This window comes from Chinchilla lanigera, unplaced genomic scaffold (assembly GCF_000276665.1).
Source record: "Chinchilla lanigera isolate Chin_1 unplaced genomic scaffold, ChiLan1.0 scaffold00006, whole genome shotgun sequence".
NCBI lineage: Eukaryota > Metazoa > Chordata > Mammalia > Rodentia > Chinchillidae > Chinchilla > Chinchilla lanigera.
This window is the reverse complement of record NW_004955407.1, coordinates 36,553,506-36,566,471: the sequence shown is the minus strand read 5'-3', so window position 1 is coordinate 36,566,471 and position 12,966 is coordinate 36,553,506. Positions and strand designations below refer to the sequence as shown.

General features: G+C 38.8%; 1 protein-coding gene across 5 annotated transcripts in view; it reads right to left on the bottom strand.

Annotated features, from left to right (window-relative positions):
* The window catches only part of Dyrk1a (dual-specificity tyrosine-(Y)-phosphorylation regulated kinase 1A), a gene marked incomplete at its 3' end in the record, with an annotated part of 132,313 nt that overhangs the window by 22,469 nt on the left and 96,878 nt on the right, over positions 1-12,966 (bottom strand). For 4 of the 5 annotated variants that reach the window (XM_005375749.2, XM_005375750.2, XM_005375747.2 and 1 more), the window contains 4 exon segments: positions 1,568-1,715; positions 4,265-4,453; positions 6,419-6,538; positions 10,445-10,641. In XM_005375749.2, coding sequence (XP_005375806.2) covers positions 1,568-1,715; positions 4,265-4,453; positions 6,419-6,538; positions 10,445-10,641 — 654 coding nt within the window. 5 annotated transcript variants of the gene reach the window in all.

The following is a 12,966-nucleotide window of genomic DNA, read 5'->3' as shown; positions in this document are numbered from 1 at the left end:
ATGTTATGGACAGTTTCTCTACCACTTAAGCACTCAAAAGACAACCCCCAAGAGTAAGGTGGACGAGTAAAGGCATGTCCAGAGACCACTTTGTCAATTAACCCCTTAGACAGTCCCCTGAATAGAATTGGACCCATCTACCCTAAGTTATATCTCATCATGAGCTATTTCAGTGTCATATGGATCATATCAGGTATCTACAAAAGAAACTAAGGAATAAAAAAACTTTTTTTTTTTAAATTTTGGAGACAGGGTCTCTCGATGTAGGCCAGGCTGCCCTCAAACTCACAGTGATCCTCTCCTGCCTACTCCCAAAGTGCTGGGATTACAGGCATGAGCCACCACAAGAAGAAAAATTAGTAGCACAAGTTCATTTTTCTTGGAACAAAGGAGAATAAATGAACATAATCTGAATTATCTGAACTTTATACCATTAACCATCCATTAATTGTGTCTCCCATTTTTGAGGAACTGCAGAACCGTAGTCCTTTTCCATGCCTGTTTTCAAAGGGTACCAATTTTAATTAAAGCTTTATTGAAGACACTGCATTTTCCATTTCCATATTTTTAAAGGAGTTAATACAATTTTATGTTTATCAAGTAAAGCCAACATTTGTGAACATGAGTTACTACATATCTGTACCTACAAAATTTTAAGATTTACTGACCCTAAGGTCTGACATGTTAAAGTTGATGGTATCTACTATGTATACTTAGTGCCAACTGCTCTCTTGGTGGTGCATAAGATAATGGTATCTTAACAATCCCTGACACCTTGGGTTGGACTAAAAATAGTAGTAAAAAAGATTTAATCAGAAGGTGCTTTGCCCATGTATCAAATGACCACAATATTTTCATAATTCTCCTGTCCTCTGATTTAGTTTTCAGAGAGAAGACTGTGTGACAATGAAACAAATACAGGCTCTAAAGTAAGGCAGGCTACTGAACAAATACAGGTTCAGATACGAGCTCAAGTTCGGTGAACCTGGAGATGTTACTTCTCATACACACCATTTATAATGGAAGGGTCCCACTATCCTCCTTGGGGGACTGCTATGATTATTACAGATGACAGAAGCAAAGCACAAGGAGGATGACAGGAAGTGAATAAATAGTAGCTATTCTCACTTCTGCTTTAGGAAGTCCAACTACTTCTAATGCTGCCAGACTGAGCACCTGCCCAGGGAGGAGCTGCGATGCTGGCTCCGGCACTCCGACAGTGGCCTACGACTCTTACATCTACTTTCTGAGCTACACTTGAAATGGTTAAAGTCAGCACAAGGATGACTCTGGGGGATCAATAAGCAACATTACAACAAACAAATGGCACAACTGTATTGCATTTTTAAAAAAAGACACCGTTCTTGTTTCTACACTGTATACTATCGGAATGCACTGTTAGCAAAGATTTAAGATGAGGTAACATATAAACCTATGCTTGCCAAGAGAAATAAAAGTTTAATCAATCACTTTAATATAAAATCCACATATCTTGATACAAATATAACCACTGATTCTAATTTCCAAATTCCTGGTGTAGAAGAGACACACCACATTGTCTGTTTACCTATGTAATATTTCATTTCAGTGTCATGTTTGTTCATGAGCTCAAGAAGTCGCACTTCTATCTGGGCTTGATTCAAAAACGCTTTCTTGTTCTTTATTATTTTAATGGCAACCCATTCTTGTTCCACCCGATCATATGCTTTTACAACCTGAAAGAGAAGAGAGATAAGTAATTCTCTATTTCTTAATGACAATTTCATAACAGTTTACATTTCTCTCGCATTGTACATCTACCTAATGCTGAACAACATTTTTCTGACCTTCCTGAGTAGAAAAGACCTTGTTCCTCTCAATATAGCATCTATTTTATTACAGAATAACTCTGAGTCCATCTTTTTAAGTGAATTTCTTTTTGTACTCTTATTACAGTATTTCTAAATATTTACAAAATTAGATTAAAATGTTTCCCTCCTTCAGAAATAAAATTATTGAGCCAAGGATATAGCCCAGCAGCATAAGGGCCTGCCTGGCAAGCACAAGGTCCTGAATTCGATTCCAGGTGCCCACCCCCCAAAAAAAAACAGAAATAAAATTCTGACTGCTTGCAAGTGCTTCAATTTTTTTTTTTAAACCTTTCTTACCAAAAACTACTTTTTTTTCCTACTATAAAAACAATTTATCCAGCTGGGCATGGTAGCACACGCCTGTAATCCCAGCATTTGGGAGGCTGAGGCAGGAGGATCCCGGTGAGTTTGAGACCAGCCTGGACGACAAAGTGAGTTCAAGGCCAGCTTGAACTGCATAACAAAACCACTCTCAAAAAGAAAAAGAAAAACCAAAGAACAACCAACATACAGAAAAATAATTCATCCAACTATTCTTTTAATGAAAAAAACCTGGTTTAAATCCCCCCAAAATAATGAACTATTTAAAAGGTTCTAGTGCATCTCATAAAGCAGATAAACTTCCATCTTTATGTTAGATTTATAGACATATAAAACAAAAGTACAGGATCTGGGCATGGTGTTACACACCTGCAATCACAATTCCAGCACTTGGGAGGCTGAGGCAGGAGGACTACTGTGAGTTCGAGAACAGCCTGAACTACACAATGAGTTCAAGACCAGCCTGAACTACACATTGAGTTCAAGGCCAGCCTGAACTGTATAGCAAGATCCTGTCTCAAAAGACCAAAAAGTACATAAAATAATTATACTAAAAGTACATAAACTGCTGTATGTACACCATTTTCGAGGTAGGTATCCTAAAGTTAGAAAAAAGTCCTACTGAGAGGTAATGTCCAAGTATTACTGTACTTTTTCAAGGTGGAGGCAGCAAGATCTGTATTAACTTACAGTGTGTTTGTTCATAGCCCTGCTAAGAACTTGGCCTGAGAAATGTTCTGACAGACAAGCAGAAGCTACTTCTGACTCCTCAAATACTGAGAAAGCCCTTATTAACACACACACACACACACACACACACACACACACACACAATTATAAATCAAGGAAAACTTCATTCAAAACACGGGGTGAGGCAAACATATCACACATGTATCACAGGAACCTGGTACAGCCAAAGAGTTACAGAGCTCTTCCAACACACTTCCTATCTATTTACATGGTTCAACAACTCAGGTCTTTCTATGTTTAGAAGTTTGCTGAGCCTTTTAGAGCTCACCACAATGACACAAACATCCCGCTGCAGCACACATGCCATACATAGGCTTGCCACCACTGGCCAATGATATACTTTTGTCCCAAGCATGATTATATCTGACATATGATTTTTCCCCTCCTAGGCTGAAAAGGGGTGTATGTTTTGCATTCTCTCAGAGCAGAACAGAGAAAAAATGCATACAGATTCCATAATTTAAAAAAAAAAAAAAGCAAACCAGAAATAAAAAGGCAACTGAGTCATTCTGACTCCTATTCTATCCTCTCACACAAAAACCAAAGGAAGTATGTAGATTGTCATTAATATCTAACCCACTGCAAAAGAACTACAAGGCAGAGGAGGCTGGGTCAACAGTAAATCACACCTCCACAAAAAAACAGCTCTCTGAATCAGTAAGACGGGAAGGTCTACTAGGTGGGAACAGCCAGGAAAGCACAGCCAGAATGTTTTTTAAAAGGTGTGAGGAGAAGGAAGAAGAGCTCCTAGGTCTTTTCTAGGCCTGAGTGATCCAAGAGACTGTTCTGGGGTTCAGTGCTCTAACAGGGCAGGTGTTTAAGAGAGGAAGGGAGAACTTGGTGAGAGAAGAAGGTGAGAATGAAGCACCTCTCATCAGAGCATGAGCAACACTGGTACTGCTGGTCTGCAGATGGAAGAGCACATCCTGAAGCCTGTCTGCCCACTCAGAGGCCAGGCACAGTGTGAGGCGGGAGAAAGCCCAGGGCACAGGCCCAGGCCTCCAGAAAACTGAGGGCATCTGCGGTGCCACCTGGAATGGATATTCTTTTCTCCTTGAAGAAGCCCAATCAGATAGAAAGAGAAGTATCTTACACACATAACCAATAATCCTCTGTAGACACCACAAAACCACATGAAAAAGGTAATACTATCTATCAGTGACTACGATTTATCACCTAATCGTTAGTAAAAAATCAGTCACAGCCAAAGAAAGTTTTAAAGAAGCGCAGGAAAGTTTTTACAGCTGATGCAGTTTTACTATATTCATAGAATGACGACCATCTAATTATGTGATTCACAAAGAACTCCTAATCATGAAATGCAGCACTTTCCATTCAGTTACCTGTCCAAAGGAACCTTTGCCTATCAAGGAGTCAATTTCATAACGATCCATCCACTTTTCCCCGTTCTTTACAATATAATCATAGTTGTCGTCGTCATAACCGTCATTGTAAACCTTCCTCTCCTTCTTATGACTAGAATCGTCTCCCTGGCCCTGCTGGTGTCTTCGCTTCTTTTTTGCATAGTAAACCTGAAACGAGAATACACAGTGTTAACTGTATAATTTAAGTCATTGTTGCAAGGGTCACATATCAAAAGAATAAATGAAACAAATGTACCAGCAGAAAACTGATGAATTTTACCCTCAATAACTACAGAAAATAAAATAAAAAATGTTCTGCAGCTGGCATGTGACCAATAGGGAAAGGCTACGATGAAATTCACTGTCTAGCCTACTGCAATGCATTTTATAAACAGAAGACTTTGGGAGTGGCTGAAGGTATCCCATTCACAAAGCGTAAGAAGGGGCCCTGTTGCGTATTAAATTAAGATTTAATTTATACATAGTGAGGTGGCACAGATGTTTGTTTGTTTGTTTTTTAAGACAGGGTCTCACTTGGTAGCCCAGGTTGGCCTCAAACCTGCGATGATCATCCTGCCTCAGCTTCCCAACCACTACGATCACAGGCATGCACCACCTCACCTGGCTATATAGCACAGATCTTACACGTACAATATGAGATTTTGAGAAATTTTTACACTAACGCCATCAACACCAAATAAAATTAACTTTTATCCCTTTCAAGTTCTTTCAGGCTGTCTTTTTAGTCCATGACAATTTTAAGATTTTAAAATAAAACTTCAAATGCAGATGAACTGTTTTATTCAAATTGCTCAATTTAAACCATGATAATGCTAATGATTTAAGGGGGGGAAAACGCTGACCCTGTGCTCACTAAAGGCCCTAAGCCTTGTGACTAATCAAAGAACAGAGTCCTTTTTTTTATACCTGGTTTTCTTTAGGAGAGTAGTTGGGAAAGAATGAACTAGGCAAAGTCCAAGTACCCGCTAACTAGGTTTGAGGAAATTATAAATTACATTCCATACAATACTGGAAAAAGTCTAGTATAAAAGGTACTGAGGTATTTTAAAACAGGCTTCAATAAAGCTACTATTTATCAAAAAACAATTTCTCAGATATTAGCAAACTGACATTAATATACCAGTAGAAACAACGTCAGCTAGTTTAGTATATCATTTATAATTAAAAAATATACAAAATTTAGCTCAGAAATGCTCCTTATAGAGTTGATTCTATCTTTTCACAGTAATATAATAGTATTAGCATTAAGCAGCATCAAATTGCTATAAAATTTGCACCTACAATTTGTGTACATAACATTTTCTTTAGTTAAATGGCTCCAAAGCTGGCAAAGCAAAAGCCTTTCATGTGACAGGAATAGGGCTCCTACTGGAAGAGAAAAGCAAGCCTTTTCTACAAAGCTCACTTAATAATTAATTATAAAGCTAAAGTTGAGGCTAAAAGCAAATAGCAATCAAGCTAAAAGAAAGTCCAAAGTACTAGAAAATTATGCTTTGCGGCAAAACAAAACAAAACAAAAATAAGCTGTACGGCAAGTAATTCAAAGCACTGTTTTTAAAAAATCCTACCCATTATTTTTACTAAAAATATAAAAAACAGCAAAGAGCTTTTAGTGTCAGAGAAGGATAGAGACAAAAGAACACACATAAAAACCTTAGAAGACAATAAAATCACAGAAATACAGAGAGATCAATAAACTAGACCAAATGCCTATAACTGGGAATTAATATATCTCAGAGCTTCCTGACATTCAGGGAAAAAGTAGAAACATACATAAACATTTAAGCAAAAGTATAACATACACAGTTTATTAAACAGTCATTTTCCTCCTCCTTTCTTGTTCTAGGGAAGCTATTATTAAAAAGTGAAAACTAAGCATATTAAATATAGCTTCAAAAATAGTTACCTGTAACTTTATTGTTTACAGTATTATTAACAGTATCTTTTTCACACAATTGTAATTATACTATCTGTAAATCATTAACTTGTCAGTCTTCATAAAAATCATATATGACAATCTTACAACAAGTTTAGGACATTTAAATCAACATAAAATAATTTTTCCTAGTTGACTGCAAAATAGATGCTATTATAACAAATCAATAACCTTACCTCATTAATATGTTTATATGTTTTGATCAAATCAACAGAAAGTTTTCTCAGGGGAGCAGTTGCTGGATCACGGAAGGTTTGGGGCATCCGCCTCTGTAACATGACAATATCAGGCATCACCTTAAATAGACAGAAAAGACTAGCACTTTAACTATACTGCAATGATGTGATCCCTTTTATAACCTGTATCTATCTACTTTGCAAAGAAAGAACCCTACATTAGAAGATTATTCTCTCACTGGATTCCAATGCAGACAAACACCATAACTAGTATGCCCAGCTGCCCAAAGCGTTAATTCTGACACACCCAACCCAGGAGACACACAGAATGTCTGCCTAGGAGGTCTTCTCTACCACAGAGCCCTAAGAAAAGTTTCTTCTGAATTACTCCTAAAACCTGACCTGGGGATGGGGATATAGCTCAGCTACATGGCACCCGCCTGGCAAGCACACAGTCCTGAGTTCAATTCCCGATACCAAAACACAAAACAAACAAACCAAACAACGAAACAAAACCTGACCTATCTTACAGTAGGCCAACAAAGATAAACCTGGTCATAAGAGGCAACACAGCTGCCATGAAAAAGCAAGCTGGCAACAAAGTCTCACTGCCTCCAACTCGTGGTGCTGAAAAGATGCAGCTCCTGACACCACCAGGCCCCTGCCCTCTCAGACGCGTATCATATGCAAAGCGAAAATCTTCACTCACTTCTTCAATACTGAAGGACAACATGTCACCCAAAGTAACACCCCCAACCTTACCAAAACCTGCCTTTTCCCCTTAACAGATCCTAAACTACGGACGGCTCTCTTCTTCATCTGGGCTATGAGGGGCTCACCTGTGCACTTCCTGCTAAACATTCCCAATAAAAGAATGAGCAGACAAGCAGGGGCATAGGGCCTTCTCTATACGCATCCACACATCTGCAGCTAGCATGCTCGTGTTCCTGGCTTGCTCTTTGAGCATCATCCTTCCACCAAATGTCATGCCTCTCAGCACAGGATTCCGCTCCCTGGGGCTTCTTGTAAGCAACAGATCCTCAAAGACAATTCTCAGCATCAAAGTACCTCTAGTCATTACCACCTGCCCAGCTTCAAGTTCCGCACTGTCTCTTATGGATATTTCATGTCCATGAAATTGACTAACCCAGAGCCCCCGATAAAGTCCCTCTAAAAAGAAACTCAGGTCAATCTGAAGAAGATCTATCTGTGATCAAACCCATAACTCTGAGCGACAAGACCAAATCTCAGCACTTCTAAAACCTGACCTGGGGAGTGTGTGTTGCATGCTTGGCGCTGCACAGAACATCGTGAACATTTACCCTAACTGGTCAAACTCCACTTACAAAGCCAAGTGGAGTAGCTAACCCTTACTACCTTACTTTGTCTACTCCAGGCAGTGGGAGTTACTGTTGCAGGGGCACTGGCATATATCCAACACATGCATTCTGTAGACAAAAACAGTGGCTTCAGATTAGATTGTACTTCAGTGCTTCATATAGCACCTTGTGCTCCAAAAATATAGAAAGAACACATTAATTTCTACAAAATAGTAACTCTTTCATTTTCACTGTGATTTCATCTTAACCAAATTTTTCATTTTGTGATACTGTATTGCCATTAAGTACAAATTTAGAATTATAAAACAGCTTTAAGATACCTAGTTACACTTCTATGCTAAGCCTCAAGGTCAGCATAGAGGACTAAGCATTTGAGGACTTCTCTACTTCCTGCTTCTTATACTCCACCCTGTAGTAATGAAGCAAGCTCCAGGCATTCAGAGGACCAGGAGCTCATGAGGTGGCTGGTATTACCCCACTTTCTGGGGAATAACCTACAGAAAGCAAAGTGGATGAGATGTCACCTGCTGCCGCAGCTATCTGACTCTGGGAGGTGGAAACATCATTCCTCCAGGGTTCCCATCTCTTGGCCTTTTTCTTAACATAAAATGCAAAGCAAAAAGGCAGAATGCACCTCCAGCTTAGATCAGGTTCTAGGAGCTAAAACCACCATTAACTTTTTTTCTGAACAGATTTTATCATGTAAGATATAGGACTCTACCCAAAAATTATGTTCTACTTTAACAATACCTATTATATTCATTGTATTTATATTTACTTCATTTTGACATATAAGGAGTTGGAAACACTACATTCCTTCTTTCTGCTACTTTAAGATCTATTAATAAAACTGAATAACACGTATTACACATATCCAGGACACTGTTAGAACTATGAAAGGTACTACAAAAACTACAACAGCACAAAGAAAATCAGCATTCCAGGTATCAGTCATACTCTTTTATATTTCTTACATTTCTTTCTTCTTCCGGGGGGGATGGTGGTAATTGGGGATTGAATCCAGGACCTCACTTGCTAGGTAAGTGGTCTATCACTAAGCTACATCCTCTGCCCTATTTTTTTTTTTTATTTTGAAATTGGATCCCATTAAGTTACCTAGGTTGGCCTTAAACTTTCATTCTCAACTAAAAAGCAGTCTCTTCTAATATCATGTAATCTTTAAAAACACTGTACAACTTAAAGTGAAAATACTCAGTAAAGTATCTCTAATTTTAAATGACTCAAAGACAAACAACACATAAGTTGGATATAAAAATAGATATTCTGCTAACTAAATTACTTACTACAATCATATAATCACAAAAATGACTTGTAAGGGTTTTTCCTAGCTCTCTGCAGATGGCAGATGTTAGCTGTGCAAGAGCACTGTATCTAAAAGGGAAGCCAAGCCAGTCTCCTGGCCCACGGCTCCTACACTGCAGAGTCACAAACGGGAGCACAGCTTCTGCAGCTAGAAACAGACCACAAAGCGGCACTGGCCTGTGGGACTCCTCCTACACAGCCTGGGATTAACCCTACCAGACCTTGTTTCCTCAAAGCACAATGCAAAGAGATCACCATGCCAGTATGATTTATTGGGTTTTAAGGGTTTTCTTCTGGCACACACATACTTTCTAAACTTGAACATTCAAATGAACTGCTCCAATTCTCAAATACAGACCTAAATTTTTGAATCACTTGTGTACAAAATACATTAAGTCTTGCCATAATTCATCTTAACTACAATTATGCTACTCACGTTATATGTATTCTATACATGAAATGACAGCTTAGCTACTGACAGAAATTTATTATAATACATATTAGATACCTAATAATGATACTTAAATGTATCCAATTATTCATTAAAGCGTATTATTGAATTAGAGTGAAGACAATTCAAATAATCTAGTATAAGAAATACTTCTAAATTTCTTACCTTTTTATATCACTTTCATATGTTAAAACACCTCACAAAACAATGCAATCTAAAATTCATTTTCGGTAGTCACACATACCTAATACAGTGGTGACACTTCACCTCACAACTACAGCCAGTGAAGAAAATTCTCCCAAACCCAGCATCAATGTAGTAAGTACAGGGAATTCAACAAGATATTAGAATACACATGGCTATGCGTATATGTGAGGCACATCTCAAGATTCCAGCATTTATTATCCTGATCGCAGCTACTCTGTGGAAAACTGCGGACCTTTAGTCTGAATATATGAACAGCACAGTGCATACGCATAATTTTTTCTTTGAATTTTAAAGAATTTTATTTTTACAAATGTATATTAAGGTAGCTCATAGCTACATAAAATCAGTTATGTAAGTTTGCTGTAATAGAATCTTATTTTCCTATAACATTTTTTATTTTATCTTTTCATAAAAATAAGCTTTTTCTGGGTTCCTTTAATATTCTTTTAAAATAGTACTTTTCTTTTTCTATCCCACAATGAGACTATATGCTATAAAGTTGTTTCTGAATGTCCTGAGTGAAATATAAAGTAAAAAAGGAAAAAAATCAAATTTTTAAATAAAATGTAACACCATGTGTCAATTCAAAATCTCATGTAATATATAAAACGAAACCTTTTCAAGTAGTTTGCCTATTTAATAGTCTAATATTTTTAAAACATAAACTAGGATTTCCACACCACTTCTAATACTTCATGACCTTACCTGGTTAGTTAGAGGTTGCTGAATCTGGTCAGAATACGATAAGGCAGAAACCTGTTGGTCACTTATGTTTGGCTGGCGACGGTCACTGTACTGGTGTGAATGGGGCATCTGTCCAGCCATCTGAAGGCCAGCAGCATGGAATGAAAACGACGGTGCGAGCCGAACAGATGAAGGTTTGCATGCTGAAGTCTCTCCTCCTACGAAAAGGTAAGTGAGGGTTAACAAGCAGCATTCGCGTTCTAATGTTTCTATCATTTGACATATCTGAGAGTTCTATAAACATGGACTTGAGGGTGTACAGTAATATCAAAACCATTTACAACTACAAAAAAAGATGTCACTCTACATAATTATATATGATATTAAGTATATAGTGATTTAAAATGAGTATTTACAATATAAATCTACACTGAGAAAACCTTTAGAAAAGCCCTTTTTTTTGGAACCAGGAATCGAATTCAGGACCTTGCACTTGCCAGGCAGGCACTTGTACCACTGAGCTATCTCCCCGGCCCTAGAAAAGCCTAAGCCAGGAGTGGTGGCACACGCCTACAATCCTTGCACTTGGGAGGCTGAGGCAGGAGGATTGTTGCGAGTTCGAAACCAGCTTGGGCTACAAAGTGAGCTCAAGGCCAGCCTGAACTGTATAGTGAGACCCTGCCTCAAAAAGACCAAAATAAATAAATAAATAAAAATAAAACAAACATATTAACATTGAAAACTTCTTTTGTATTGGAGACTTTTATCAACTGACAACTGTAAGATGAGTTAAGAGTTGGAATTCTAGAGAAAGGCCTTGCCAATTGATCACTGCTGAGATGCTGCTCTGCACTTTCCACACACATGGCAAACAAGATCCCCGGTATCCTCCAACCTGAGTCAAAGATCTGTCCTAACAATGCTCTCCTCTGACTAGGTAACCATCAGGGACACAATACAAAACTCAGTTTCAACTCCAGGGTGCCAGATTCCTCTGGACACTTTAAACATAGTCCTGAAAGAACCTAGGCCAGGCAAGTTAACCACGAAGAAAAGTCAGAACAAACAGGCTAGAACCACAACCATGCCACCGATGGTATATTTGGAAAACTGACACTCGTGGTCCACAGAAGTACTGGTAGCTAATAAAAAGTAATTCTATGGGAAAGCGACAGACCGACAGACACAGAGAAGGAGAGACAGAGAGGACAAAGAACTTCTAAAGTCAAAAGACATGGCATAAATCCTAGTCAACAACTCTCACTCCAAAATGCTTGTGCTTCCTCCTGAATGAGCCAGCTAACTAACTCCTACCACACCCCACACTCATACTGTCCACTACCAGGATACTTTTCTAAAATCTACTAGAGACACACAGCAGTGCTGGCTCTATCACAAATATCAAAGACTCTCTTGTGTCTGAAATCCCAGGTTCACTACTTAACACCTGTACAGCCTTGCAAGAATTATTTCCTGAAATGTTAACAGTACCTACTCAAAAGGGTCACTGTGAAGGTTAAGTACTTGAAACAGCTCCGGCAATTAATAAATGACCCAAGACCACTTCAGTTACTGTATAGTAACATACACCAAGTGTACCATAACGGACAGTGAAGCTGATAAGGGACAGTGTCCAGTCCTGCGAAGCATCCAATCACTTCTTGAATGAGCAGAGAGACTCTGCAAACGTAAGAGAACGAAGTTCAATTCCACCTAAATTTAAATTCTGTTTCTATCTTCTACCCTGCCAATCACAATCAAAACTCTGGGAATCATCTTAGAAGGTCCCCACCCCCACAGTGTGTATTAGCCAAACCTTAAGCCACCCAATCTTTCTGATTGTCTCTCCTACAGAACACGCAAACACAACCTCTTCTTTTCACTTTTAATCACCACATATTTTGAGATTACCAAAATGTTCCTAAGGACAGTTACTGTCTTGATTCTGCTCATTTCTAACTTTGGATTTCTTTTGGGCGGGGCGGCGGGGGGGGGGTTCTTCTTGAGACAGGGTCTCCCTATGCAGTTCAGGCTGGCCTTGAGCTTACTTTATAGCCCTGGCTGGTTTCGAACTCTCAATGATCCTCCTGCTTCAGCCTCCCAAGTGCTGGGATTACAGGAGTGTGCCACCATGCCCAGCTTGTATTTCTTCAAAGATCGCTAAACTGGTCTTCCTGAAAAACAAATTTCAAGTCCTACACCCCGGGCCAGGGATACAGCTTGACGGTATAAGCGCTTGCCTGGCACGCCTGAGGTCATGAGTTCGATTCCCAGTACAAAAACAACAAAAAAAAACCAAACAAACAAAAAACAAAGTCCTACATCCCAACTTAATTTATCACCAGCCCCTGGCATTGCTTTGAGACCTTACTTTCTGTTGACTCACACCACAGGGTTAAATAAGTAAAAGCACTTTGTCCTATGATGACAGGTGGGATAGCCTCTAAACACTTCACCTTACACAATGAAAAATACACTAACAATTCAATTGTGTGGAGTAGCTGGGGGGGGAGAGAGAGAGAGAGAGAGAGAAAAGGAGGAGG